General features: G+C 42.3%; 1 protein-coding gene across 3 annotated transcripts in view; it reads left to right on the top strand.

Annotated features, from left to right (window-relative positions):
* The window catches only part of LOC139280807 (ELKS/Rab6-interacting/CAST family member 1-like), a 1247673-nt gene that overhangs the window by 89930 nt on the left and 1143348 nt on the right, over positions 1–14395 (top strand). For all 3 annotated transcript variants that reach the window (XM_070900522.1, XM_070900521.1, XM_070900523.1), the window contains exons 4-5: positions 17–91; positions 6399–6554. In XM_070900522.1, the coding sequence (XP_070756623.1) occupies positions 17–91; positions 6399–6554 (231 nt within the window). The remainder of the gene's footprint in view (positions 1–16; positions 92–6398; positions 6555–14395) is intronic.

Raw genomic sequence — 14395 nt, 5'->3', positions numbered from 1 at the left:
TCCTTTAACTCCTCAGGATATACAGCGGAGATTCGAAGTGGCACCGGAATCAGCCAAGACAAAAGCATTACAAACAGTCATTGAAATGAAGGTAAATGAAGATCTTCATTTTTCTTGTGGAGAGTTTTTTTTCGTCATATTGGCAGGAGGTCGATAATAGATACTGAGATCGGTGGGATATCAAAAATGGAGTATAATAATACGAGATAAAAGACAGGTGTTTGTCACCACATACGACATAAAAATGTGCATTCAAGCTTTAAAGAGGGGACCAAAATGTGTTTTTTTTTTTAGTTTTAAATATGTTTCCTATTTTGGCCAATTTTGAACATGGAGATCGTTGCTTTGGATTTCAGGAAACCAGAGGGCATTCAAGAATGTTTGGCAACTTTTGTGCAGAGCATTTATATATTAATTTTCCTTTTTCCAAAACCTGTAAATGTGTTGACACTAACTACTATTAAATGTTCTTTATGTGTGAGGATTAATTGGAATAAAAGCTGAGTTGTTAACCAAGGGAATGCAAAAAACACTGAATTCCTGATCTGTTGGTTAACATTATTGGATATCAGCCTTGTTGAGAAATCAGCGTTGTTGAGATATTGGACTGTGACCATTGAGAGCAAAATTTTACGAATGGTTGACTGGAATGATTACCATATATACTCGCGTATCCTACGATCTCATGTATCATGCGACCCCTAAATTTTCGTCCCCAAAACATGATTTTATCATATATCTCATGTATCATGCGAGTCACTTTTTTGAGATACCAGATGACACTTGGCTAGGCTTTCAAACAAGTTTAACAAGTACCCAACACGTAACAAGTACCCTAACACATAACAACGATCGAATACAGACCTTAACAACCGAATCATGAAACGAAAAAGGATGGATGAACGATAATGGCTGCAAGATTTGGCTGAAGAGAGTTTGGGAATCAAGAGCAGGTGGTTTACGACGCCAAAAATGTTTACTTGTGTGGGATATGTTTAGGTCACATCAAGTGGATTCTGTTGTGAAAGCTGTTCGCGAATCGAACACCGATTATAGCAATTATTCCAGCTGGCTTGACTAGCGTCGTTCAGCCACTTGACGTATCCATTAATAAGCCATTTAAAGACAATATAAGAAAGAAATGGAATGACTGGATGATGGAAAGAGAGAAATCATTTACGAAGGGAGGGAATATGAAGGCTCCGGATTTGCCTCTACTGTGTTTGTGGATAAAAGAAGCATGGGCTGAGATAGATGGAGATTTGATTGTTAAAGCATTTAAAAAAATAAATATACCGGTAATAGTTTCATTAAGAATCGTTTCTGTTTTCCTTTGGTAGTTAGCCTCTCAGCTGATTTGGAAAGCGTAAACATTACGTGTGTATCAGCAAGTAAAACAGCAGTTTTATCAAAATCATCTTTATTTGATATACATATGTACTATTTGACTTACCGTAAATGGATACGGTCTGCTTAACAGCCTAACAGCCTAATCTTGGCCAGCACTTCACACCCGCAAATTTTGTATCTCGCGTATCATGCTACCCCCCAAATTTAGGTTACAATTTAGGTCTTCAAAAGCTGCATGATACGTGAGTATATACGGTATTTAAGAAAATAGAATTAATTATTTCCCAACTATTTTACTATCTTAACATCAATTGAGGGGCTGAATGGCCTACTCCTGTTCCTATGGGCCCAAGTTTCCGCGTCTGGATAAACGGCACACCTCCACTGAAAACAGTGCCGGGACCTCCGCACATGCGCGCTAGAGTGTGCACGCATGTGCAGTAGCTCCTCGCCCCGAAGCTGCGTGGGAGGGGCCCGAACCACGCCGGCCTTAGCCCTGGCCGAATGGGCTCCCCGGGCGAAAATCTGGACTCGGGCCTCCCTCCCGTTCAGCTCACTCCCGTTCAGCTCCCCGCCTCCTACCCTCCGCTCCTCTTTCTCCCCCCGCCCCCCCCTCCATGTCGTCGTCGAGGCCCGGCATCTCGCCGGAGGCGGGCCCTGCCCAAAGTGTCGGCGGCCTGGTCCTTTCAGCCTCTTTTTCCCCCCCCACCTCTCTCTTCCCACCCCCCCCCCCTCCTCCCTCCATCCCCCTCCTCTTTTCCCCCTACCTCCATCCCCATCCTCTCTTTCCCCCCCTTCCCTCCATCCCCCTCCTCTCTTTCCCCCCCTCCATTCCCCTCCTCTCTTTCCACCCCTCCTCCCATCCCCCTCCTCTCTTCCCATCCCCCTCCTCTCTTCCCATCCCCCTCCTCTCTTCCCATCCCCCTCCTCTCTTCCCAACCCCCTCCTCTCTTTCTTTCCCCCCCCATCCTCTCTTCCTCCCTTTCTCTCCTCCCCCCCCCCCTCCCCCCTCCCTCCTCTCTCTCCACCCCCTCCCTCCTCTCTCTCCGCCCCCTCCCTCCTCTCCGCCCCCTCCCTCCTCTCTCTCCGCCCCCCCTCCTCTCTCTCCGCCCCCTCCCTCCTCTCTCTCCGCCCCCTCCCTCCTCTCTCTCCGCCCCTTCCCTCCTCTCTCTCCGCCCCCTCCCTCCTCTCTCTCTGCCCCCTCCCTCCTCTCTCTCTGCCCCCTCCCTCCTCTCTCTCTGCCCCCTCTCTTCTCTCTCTCTCTGCCCCCTCTCTCCTCTCTCTCTGCCCCCTCCCTCTTCTTCCCCCGCTCCCCATCCCCCTCTCCTCTTTTCTCTCTCGCTCTCGCTCTCTCTTTTTCGCTCTCTCTCTGTCAGAAACACAGAGACTCTGACAGAGAGAGACACACTGGGGGGCCCCGTCCCAGCACGCTGTTGGAGGGCTCCTGGTGCTGCAGTAGGTGAGTAGAAATGTAATTTTTTTAATTGATTTTTTTTAAACTATTTTTTTTTTGTTTTATTTATTATTGATGATGGCTCTTTATTTGTAACAGTGAAGTGTTTAATGTTTGTAAAACAAAACTCCCCCCCCCCCCCCGACCATCTCTTGTTCCCTACGTCTGATTTATAAGTGTAGGCAAGGTTTTCCTGAGCGTACAAAAATCTACACTTACTCCATTCTAAGTTAGTTTGGAGTAAGTTTTCGCTGCCTAAACTTGCAAATCAGGTGTAAGTGGCTGGACACACACCTTTTTGAAAAAAACTGTTCTAAAATGAAACTATTCTAACTCACTCGAACTGGAGCAAACTAAATGCCGAGAATTGCAATTTCTAAGATGCTCCATTCTAAACTTGTTGCTCCAAAAAAATAGGAGCAACTCAGGCCGAAACTTGAGCCCAAATATCCCTGTGCATTAGCTCATTATTACTGTGGTGGCCTCAATCTGCTATAATTTTCTTCAGGCACAATTGTCATTCAAATCATAGAAATTGCAGCACAGAAGAAAGCCTTTCAGCCATTGCGCCTGTGTTGTCTCAGCAACTGGAGCTGTCTATTTTAATCCCATTCCCTGCAGTTTTTGATATCATTTCATGTTCAACTCCCTTATAACTCACTGCACGAGCTAAAGTACTCCATGTTTATAGTTGGATTCTAGGCCTCTTTAAACATCATCCTTAGTTATTTGGACAGCATTCATGGAGTATGTGTGTCATCTAATTTTCCTTTCCTGCTTCCTCCAACCTTGCCTTCAGTAGGTGTGAGGAGCTCATGGATTCTTAGGCCCCAAGTTTCCACATGATTTGCTCCTGATTTTTAGGAGCAACTGGTGGAGAACGGAGTATCTTAGAAATCGGAATTCTCCACATTTAAGTTTTCTGCAGTTCTAGTTAGGTCGAACAGTTTCACTTTTGAACAGAATTTTTTTTTCAAAAGGGGGCGTGTCCGGCCACTGACGCCTGATTTGAAAGTTTCCACAGTGAAAATGTACTCCAAACTAACTTAGAATGGAGCAAGTGAAGATTTTTGTAGGCTTGAATAAACCTTGTCTACACATTAAAAAATCAGGCGCAGGTTACAAATTAGGCGTCGGGAACGAGGTGGGGGGTGAGAGGCGGGGAAGGGAAGTCATTAAATTCTACAATAAATCCTTAGTTATACTTATACAAATATTATACAAATAAATCCAACCTGAAGAAAAATTTATAAGCAAAGAGTGTGAAAGTGCTTCATGCAGGCCTTTCAGGCAGCGGTTTGCCGTCGGGACCGACCGACGACAGGGGGAGAAAGCTGGAAGAAGCCTCAGTGCTTGAGGCAGCCGTTTGCCGTCGGGCCCGACCGACGGCAGGGGGAGAAAGCTGGAAGAAGCCTCAGTGCTTGAGGCAGCGGTTTGCCGTCGGGCCCGACCGACAGCAGGGGGAGAAAGCTGGAAGAAGCCTCAGTGCTGATCATGGAAGGGCAATGTGGTTTTATTAAAAAATGTTAAAAATTGAACAGCTACAAAGAATTTGAATAGTCTCAAACAAGTGCATGTGTCCCGTTTATCACAGTCTATCTTTAATTACAGAATGCACTCCCTCACACACAGAAATATCAAGAAAATTAAAATGCAAGCCTTTGCAAGGGTTCAATAAACAAATTTTCACTTTTTCTGCAGCACTTTTTAAAATGGCCGAGTGCCAATGTTTACTTCAGACTGTGCGTCTGCGAACGCTCCAACGCGCACGGGCAGGGTTGCCGGCACCAAAAAAACTCACTTAAATTGTACCCGCCCCCCCTCCGACTTACGAAATCGGTGCGAGTGGTAGGCTCCGCCCCCTGTGCGCCGCGCCAAGCAGACATCGAGCTGCAAGGCGCTCGAAAATACTGCGTTTTTTTTTTTCAGGCGCCGTTTTCGGAGGGGCGCCTGTTTTGCCGCATGTGGAAACTTGGGGCCTTAGTCACTAAAGTTGAGACCATTTGTTCAGCTGCCATTCAGGTTTTCTTCTACCCAAGCCCTAAACCCAAACCCATGTCTCTCTTTAGCTTCCCTTCTATCGCCCAATAACCCACTCTCCAAGCTCATCTCATTCATGAGACCCGCCTCCTGCTCTCTTGACTCCATTGGCACGAAACTGTTCATTACTCTATCGTGAATGGAAAATTGTGATTTTCTGAGATGTGCAGTTAATGGGAGAGGTATCTCATTGCTGTAACAGACTCAGAAAAGTTAATCCAATTTGTTTTTAGTTTGCATGGTATTATAATGCACAACAGAAGTTAATGTTTAAAAAGCAATTTATAATGAGGTGTTATTGTTTTGATAGATCTGTAAAGCCTAAAAACAAGATTGCCTTCCTTTATTGCAGTGTAATCCCACACAAATAAATCATGGTGCTACTCTTGACTCATCAAGAATGTCATTACAGTTGGAAGAGCACAGTAGTCTACCGACCACCAGTTGTTTGATTGAAGATGCAATAATCAGTATGGAGGGAGAAGGGAGGGTTGTTTTTTGAACAGTCAGAAATTTTCAGGCTTGGCCCAATATATTTTACTTAAAGGGGCAAAATTATTAGGTTTTATAATTCAATCAAATGTTATTAGATAGTTTTGCAAATTGATTAATTAGATCTCAATAGTGATTTATTGTGGCTTAAGCTCATCAATTGATGTTGTGCAACTTTAATTAGGAGAAAGGCTTCCATCAGGATGATTACTAAGTTTGCTATGTATGAGGAGGATTTGTTTGGTTTTCGAAGGCTTAATTAACCAAGTTTGTTGTATGGGAGAAGGGTTGCATGGAGTAAAGGTTTGCATGGAGGGTGATAGTTTGTGGTATTGAAGTTGCAGTGGGAGCATTGTTTAGTATGTTTGTGACTAATTTGTTGCAGTCGGAATTTTAGCTGTAACGTTATCACAGCCGTTTGAGACCTGCCTTTAATGTGTTTTGTAAGAAGAATGTCCTTGAATGCAAAATTTTATGAATCTTTATGCTTGCTGCAGTATTTAAACTGTGTTGTGACTTGTTCTATATTTATTCTTGGGATGCAAGCAATTTTATTTAGTGCCCATCCCTAGTTGTCCGGAGGGCATTAGGAGTCAATCACGTAGTGCGAAACTGAAGTTGAAGTAAACCAGACAGATGGGTGGTAGGTTCCCTTCCCTGAAAGACATTGGTGAGCCGATTAGGTTTTTACGACAATTGGACACTTGCATGGCCATTTTCTGGTACTAGTTCTCAAATTACCAAATTTATTGAATTCACGTTTATATCTTGCTATAGTGGGATTTGAACTCATGACCTCTAGGTTGTTGGTGCAGTACCATAACAATAGGCTTCTGTACCCATTTACTGAATATTCTAAATAATCAAATACTTTTGGCATTAGAATGATATGGTAAACCTTTACAAGCTAAATATCACTGTTTTCATACTATAGATGACTGAAACTTGTATATTGGTTATTGTGTTGATGTCGTATGGTTGTTATGAATGTGTGTCATTTTAAAAAACATCGTAATAGGGAAGCTCATAAAGACATGTTTTCAGCTAAATGTGTTTACTGTAGGACAGTAAAATCTCCTCGCTGGAAAGGAACATTCGAGACCTGGAGGATGAGATACAGATGCTCAAATCAAATGGAGCCCTGAGCATTGAGGAGAGAGAGGAGGAGATGAAACAGATGGAAGTATACAGGAGCCATTCCAAGTTTATGAAGAATAAGGTATATAGCCCTGTTTAAATATTGAAGAATTGTACCAAATATCAATGAAACCTTTTTCAGTGACATAATGTGGCTTATATAAAGTGTTTACGTCTACTTGTGTGGAAAAAAAATGCCGCCGCCAAGATTCAATGCAGAAAATGAACCAGATCTTTCCTTTCACTAAAGTATTTTTCTGATTGTTATGATGTCATACAACTGCAACAATATTAAGTATTGGGTTTCAGAAGCTCTCAGTCATTCTTGTCAAGCACTTCTGATTTTATATCTAAAATTCTCATCCATTTCATTTACACAAGGCAGTGTAATTGTAAAAATACAAACCACTTTTTAAAAAATTTATAAAAAAAAGTTATTTTCATTTTTCTTCTCCCTTTTGGTGCTCTCCAAACCACATCAGCTGTGGCTAAGAAGACAGATGGAGGGCCTGTGGAGGCCTCTGCGCTTCTAAAATTGGCGACAAGATGATTATCAGTGACTCATTAATGGCTCCCTCTTTGACTGACTGTTTGAAAAATTTCCTTCAACCTCACAACCGCCTCCCCTCCCCTTTCCCCAAAATGTCTACACTCCTCAAATTCTTCCCTCCTTGAGCATCCCTGATTTATAACTGCTCAACCATTGGTGGCTGTGCCTGGAGCTGCCTTGGCCCCAAGCTCTGGGACTCCCTCCCTAAACCTCTCCATCTCTACCTCTCTTTCCTCCTTTAAGACGCTTCTTAAAACCTATCTCTTTGACGAAGCTTTTGGTCATCTGCCGTAATTTCTTCTTACGCGGCTCGGTGTCGAATTTATTTGTTTTGTCTTTTAACACTCCTGTGAAGCGACTTGGGGACATTTTACTACGTTAAAGGTGCAATATAAACGCAAGTTGTTAATGCTTGGGTTGTTATACTCTGATTTATAACGACTTGTCATATGTTAAAAACAATTTCATGCCATTTATTTTTCATCATTGTCATGAGAGTTTACACATGCAGTGTATCTGAACATTATAAAGTTTCTGGTTTGTAATAATTCTTCCAGATTGGCATTTAGTGTTAAGATATGCATCGTGCTTATCATTGCCCAATCATGAGTAGGTTTCCAGTGATTGTTGATTTTTGTTTTAATTTGGAGATTTGAGAAGAATAATAACCAATGGAGCAGAGTGCCAGAGAGGGTGTGAATAGGTGGTGCATGTCCAGAAGCTACAATTTTATAAAAGCAAGCTTCTGATTAACTGCTGATGTGGCTTGAATAGCAATTGAGATACTTCAGCTACAAACTCTAGTGAATCCCCAGTTAAGGGTTCTGTAGCGTGGCATCCGAAATTGTGTTTTTTTTTAAACCTTTGTTTTCTTGCCTCTTGTCTTTGTGGAGTCCCCCAGATCCATGGTCAAGAAAATGGGCTGAAGATTGTAGTCAACCCTTCACAGGAAAAATTTGGGGTGACTGCTGTTAAATTTTTTTTCTCCTCTTGGGGGCGGTGATAGGTCCTCACATTGTCAACCTTGGCTCAGTGGTAGCACTCTCGCCTCGGCGTCAGAATGTCATAGATTCAAGCCAGAATCCAGAGACAATCCAGGTTGATGCTTCAGTGTAGTACTGAGGGAGTGCTGCACTGTTGGAAGTGCTCTCTTTCAGATGCAATGTTAAACTCTGATCCATCTGCCCTTTAGGTGGTGTAAAAGATTCCATGGCACCATTCAAGAAAGATATTAGATGAGTTCTCCTGGTGTCCTGGCCAACATTTATCCCTCAACCATTAATACTAAAACAGATTTCTAATTACGTATCTTATTGCTGTTTGTGGGGCCTTGATGTCACATTTCTTTATATTACAATGGTGGCTACACTTCAAAATATTTGATTGGCTGCAAAGCGCTTTGGGGCAATTTGTAGATTGAGAAAGAAAAAAAAAGAACTTGGATTTATATAGCGCCTTTTATGACCACCGGATGTCTCAAAGCGCATAACAGCCAATGAAGTACATTTGGAGCGTAGTTGCTGTTGTAATGTAGGAAACACGACAGCCAATTTGTGCACGAGCAAACTCCCACAAACAGCAATGTGATAACGACCAGATAATCTGTTTTTTTGTTATGTTGATTGAGGGATAAATATTGGCCAGGACACCGGGAATAACTCCCCTGCTCTTCTTCGAAATAGTGCCATGGGATCTTTTACGTCCACCTGAGAGAGCAAACGGGGCCTCATCTGAAATATGGCACCTCCAACAGTGCAGTGCTGAGGAGTGTTGGCCTAGATTTTTTTTTTGTGCTCAAGTCCCTGGAGTGGGACTTGAACCCACAACCTCTGACTCAGAGGCGAGAGTGCTACCCAGCGAGTGTCAGCATCAGCTGACGCTATATAGATACTATATAAATGCAATTCTGTTCACGCTGATATGATTGAGATAAAGATCATGCATGGGAAATCTGACTTAGTACATGCTACCTATTTTTAGAAAAGTTGTTCAATTTGTAGAGAATGCTTGTACTTTGTCAAATTTGGGACTAATACAGGGAATAGCAAACAGAGCAATATTAAAGATGATGGGGTACATTATACACATTCGCACTGCAGATCTCCATGTGCCAGGAGTACATGTTGAGAATTTGAATGGAGAGGTCAGCGGACTGCCTGTGGGGCCCACAAGTCTCTGTGCTGCAAGCAAAATTTCATAAAACCTATCCTGATCCTTTTGTTGTTCTGCCTGGTACATTGCTAACTATGTAATGACTCAGTTGTGATAATACAGGGCATCAAACATGAAATTAGGGGTGCGTGCAATAAAGGTGCAGCAGTTATAATGGGTGACTTTAATATGAACATAGATTGGGCTAACCAAACTGGAAGCAATACGGTGGAGGAGGATTTTCTGGAGTGCATAAGGGATGGTTTTTTAGACCAATATGTCGAGGAACCAACTAGGGGGGAGGCCATCTTAGACTGGGTGTTATGTAATGAGAAAGGATTAATTAGCAATCTCGTTGTGCGAGGCCCCTTGGGGAAGAGTGACCATAATATGGTGGAATTCTGCATTGGGATGGAGAATGAAACAGTTAATTCAGAGACCATGGTCCAGAACTTAAAGAAGGCTAACTTTGAAGGTATGAGGCGTGAATTGGCTGGGATGGATTGGCGAATGATACTTAAGGGGTTGACTGTGGATGGGCAATGGCAGACATTTAGAGACCGCATGGATGAACTACAACAATTGTACATTCCTGTCTGGCATAAAAATAAAAAAGGTAAGGTGGCTCAACCGTGGCTATCAAGGGAAATCAGGGATAGTATTAAAGCCAAGGAAGTGGCATACAAATTGGCCAGAAATAGCAGCGAACCTGGGGACTGGGAGAAATTTAGAACTCAGCAGAGGAGGACAAAGGGTTTGATTAGGGCAGGGAAAATGGAGTATGAGAAGAAGCTTGCAGGGAACATTAAGACGGATTGCAAAAGTTTCTATAGATATGTAAAGAGAAAAAGGTTAGTAAAGACAAACGTAGGTCCGCTGCAGTCAGAATCAGGGGAAGTCATAACGGGGAACAAAGAAATGGCGGACCAATTGAACAAGTACTTTGGTTCGGTATTCATGAAGGAGGACACGAACAACCTTCCGGTTATAAAAGGGGTCGGGGGGTCTAGTAAGGAGGAGGAGCTGAGGGAAATCCTTATTAGCTGGGAAATTGTGTTGGGGAAATTGATGGGATTGAAGGCCGATAAATCCCCAGGGCCTGATGGACTGCATCCCAGAGTACTTAAGGAGGTGGCCTTGGAAATAGTGGATGCGTTGACAGTCATTTTCCAACATTCCATTGACTCTGGATCAGTTCCTATGGAGTGGAGGGTAGCCAATGTAACCCCACTTTTTAAAAAAGGAGGGAGAGAGAAAACAGGGAATTATAGACCGGTCAGCCTGACATCGGTAGTGGGTAAAATGATGGAATCAATTATTAAGGATGTCATAGCAGTGCATTTGGAAAGAGGTGACATGATAGGTCCAAGTCAGCATGGATTTGTGAAAGGGAAATCATGCTTGACAAATCTTCTGGAATTTTTTGAGGATGTTTCCAGTAGAGTGGATAAGGGAGAACCAGTTGATGTGGTATATTTGGACTTTCAGAAGGCGTTCGACAAGGTCCCACACAAGAGATTGTTTCTATGTTTCTATGACTCCCGTAACTAGTGTTTTTGAAGTCTGCAGTAACAGATGCTCCTGAGTAACGATGAACCAGTTGCCAGAGCTGGATTAAGAATTTTGATGCCATGGGCACCACCCACACAACATTCCCTTCCCCCACCACCCCCTTGATCTATTATAACACACGTGTAGTAAAATGCCTGAAGAAACAAGCCTGTAGAATGTCTATGGATTTTCTTATTTATTACTGTTGCTTCTAAAGGTTCCTCATACATGAACAAATAAATGTTTTATAACTAGTGATTTGTCATGACCAGTGTCACTATTTATATTGTAACAAATCTGCAACCTCTGGCTTGTCCCCTCTGACTATTGGAAATGCTAGAATTTTTTGATCCAGCAGTTTTTCTCCATTTAAGGCGAGTTTTACTGGGACACCTGGTATTGTAGGCCCATGTGTTAATCCTTCCCTGAAAGTTTCTTATAATCTAAAATTGATGTGCCATCATTCCCTTGCTACCATTATTCTAAATAAATACATATCCCATGCTAGGATATATCTTGTCTTCAGTAACAGCCACAAAGTATATTAAAAAGATGGTAATAGATATTGTTAGGATTATGCTCCGTGTACAAATCAAGAAAACTGGAATGAGTGTTTGTTTCTTTGGAAGTAATGGAAAATATACTTCCAACATAGTTTATTCTTTGGTCATAGATGTTCAGAACCAAGAACAATCGCTTCCCCTTTATGCAATTACTCAAATGGGGGTCATTTTGAGCTATTTACGTCAATCGGGTTCTGAATAAGTAACATCGTCCATTACACACGAGTGCCTGCAGACTTTGCAAGAAGAAAATATGTGGCTTTTTTTCTTTTTAATTGCCTTTGGTATCTGCCCCCAGTTGAATGCAATGCATGAATAATCCCCTAAATTCCTCATGCTAGAAACTACACCCAAAAAATCTATATGTTCTTGGATTGTGGAGAAACCCTGGTATCTTTATACTTCCAGTTGTGTGATGCAATGTTCCTTAGATATTGTGTCAATCTATAATATATTAAAACTCTTGTGTAGGTGACATGTTCTATGTTAAACATGTCTAATGGAAACTCCAATGTTAAAATGCCCAAATTTGCATGTTATACTTGTAACTACTGTTCAATCACCTGAGGTGCTTCCCATGGTGTGTTGGATTGCACACCTCAACTACCCTACCCTGAAGTCTATTTGAAATGCTCATTACTGTTCCTTCCAGATAGTTCATTTTGATGAGATTTGAAGGTATGTCCCTTTGGAACAAAAGCCTTTCTCCAGCTGAGTAGCTCTTTGCTTTCCCTCAAAGAAGGGCTAGAGAGGCTTTGGTCTTCAGTATCTCAGTTGACCATGGCATGATCCCGTGTTTGTAAAATTGGGCAGCTTTCACATTACTTGCTAGTGTTCGACAGCAGGAGTGAACTTGTGTGGGGCCAATGCCAAACCTAAATTGTAGAGTAGCAGTGGTCGTTCAAGCCCATCGGGCACATTCTATCAGGATTAAAATGATGTGCTCTGCAAATAAAAGGAGCACAGCAAATTAAAGATTGAAAGGCCATATAAAATTCATGTCTCAAATTTTAATGTCATTTCAGAGGGAGATTGAATGGTGCTGGATGCTGACATTTTAATACCATAGCAGGCTTGAAAGGCTGGGGCGATACAGGAAAAAATGAAGACATTACACCATATTTTTAATTTTGATGGCCCAGCAAACAGCAGTCTGAATCTGGGCTACCTGGTTGCAGTAATACTGGGGCAGTTTACATTTTTCACTTTTTATCCTTCAATTGCATATCGAAAGACTCAGTTACAAAGTGCTCAGTAATAGAGAATCTTGTGGCTGGGTTAAAAAGTTGGTGATATTTGTCTCTAACAAACTCATGTAGACTCCTTCATTGCCAGTATACTTCCAGTAAGAGGCATTTTTGTAACATTTAGTTATGGGGGCAGAAGCAAAAGATAGTAAGAAGAAAAGTAAAAGAGGAGGGCAGAGCAACCCAAGGCAAAAATCAAAAAGGGCCACATTACAGCAAAATTCTAAAGGGGCAAAGTGTGTTAAAAAGACAAGCCTGAAGGCTCTATGCCTCAATGTGAGGAGTATTCGTAATAAGGTGGACGAATTAACTGCGTAAGCAGCAATTAACGAATTTGATATAATTGGCATCACGGAGACATGGTTCCAGGGTGACCAAGGCTGGGAACTCAACATCCAGGGGTATTCAACATTCAGGAAGGATAGACAGAAAGGAAAATGAGGTGGGGAAGTGTTGCTGGTTAAAGAGGAAATTAACGCAATAGTAAGGAAGGACATTAGCTTGGATGATGTGTAATCTGTATGGGTGGAGCTGCGGAATACCAAAGGGCAGAAAACGCTAGTGGGAGTTGTGTACAGACCACCAAACAGTAGTAGTGAGGTTGGGGACAACATCAAACAAGAAATTAGGGATGCATGCAATAAAGGTACAACAGTTATCATGGGCGACTTTAATCTACATATAGATTGGGCTAACCGATCTGGTAGCAATACGGTGGAGGAGGATTTCCTGGAGTGTATAAGGGATGGTTTTCTGGGCCAATATGTCGAGGAACCAACTAGAGGGCTGGCCATCCTAGACTTGGGTGATGTGTAACGAGAAAGGACTAATTAGCAATCTTGTTGTGTGAGGCTCCTTGGGGAAGAGTGACCATAATATGGTAGAATTCTTTATTAAGATGGAGAGTGACACAGTTAATTCCGAGACTAGGGTCCTGAACTTGAGGAAAGGTAACTTCAATGGTATGAGGTATGAATTGGCCAGAATAGACTGGCGAATGATACTTAAAACGTTGACGGTGGATAGGCAATGGCAAACATTTAAAGATCACTTGAATGAACTTTAACAATTGTACATCCCTGTCTGGAGTAAAAATAAAATGGGGAAGGTGGCTCAACCGTGGCTAACAAGGGAAATTAAGGATAGTGTTAAATCCAAGGAAAATACATACAAGTTGGCCAGAAAAAGCAGCAAACCTGAGGACTGGGAGAAATTTACAATTCAGCAGAGGAGGACAAAGGGTTTAATTAGGAGGGGGAAAATAGAGTATGAGAGTAAGCTTGCTGGGAACATAAAAACTGACTGCAAAAGCTTCGATAGATATGTGAAGAGAAAAAGATTAGTGAAGACAAAAATAGGTCCCTTGCAGTCAGATTCAGGTGAATTTATAATGATGAACAAAGAAATGGCAGACCTGTTGAACAAATACTTTGGTTCTGTCTTCACTAAGGAAGACACAAATAACCTTCCGGAAATACTAGGGGACCGAGGGTCTAGCGAGAAGGAGAAACTGAAGGAAATCCTTATTAGTCAGGAAATTGTGTTAGGGAAATTGATGGGATTGAAGGACAATAAATCCCCAGGGCCTGATAGTCTGCATCCCAGAGTACTTAAGGAAGTGGCCGTAGAAATAGTGGATGCATTGGTGATCATTTTCCAGCAGTCTATCGACTCTGGATCAGTTCTATGGACTGGAGGGGAGCTAATGTAACACCACTTTTTAAGAAAGGAGGGAGAGAGAAAACGGGGAATTATAGACTGATTAGCCTGACATCAGTAGTGGGGAAAATGTTGGAATCAATTATTAAAGATGAAATTGCAGTGCATTTGGAAAGCAGTGACCGGATAGGTCCAAGTCAGC

This window comes from Pristiophorus japonicus, chromosome 15 (genome assembly GCF_044704955.1).
Source record: "Pristiophorus japonicus isolate sPriJap1 chromosome 15, sPriJap1.hap1, whole genome shotgun sequence".
Lineage (NCBI taxonomy): Eukaryota > Metazoa > Chordata > Chondrichthyes > Pristiophoridae > Pristiophorus > Pristiophorus japonicus.
This window is presented reverse-complemented; position numbering and strand designations above follow the sequence as displayed.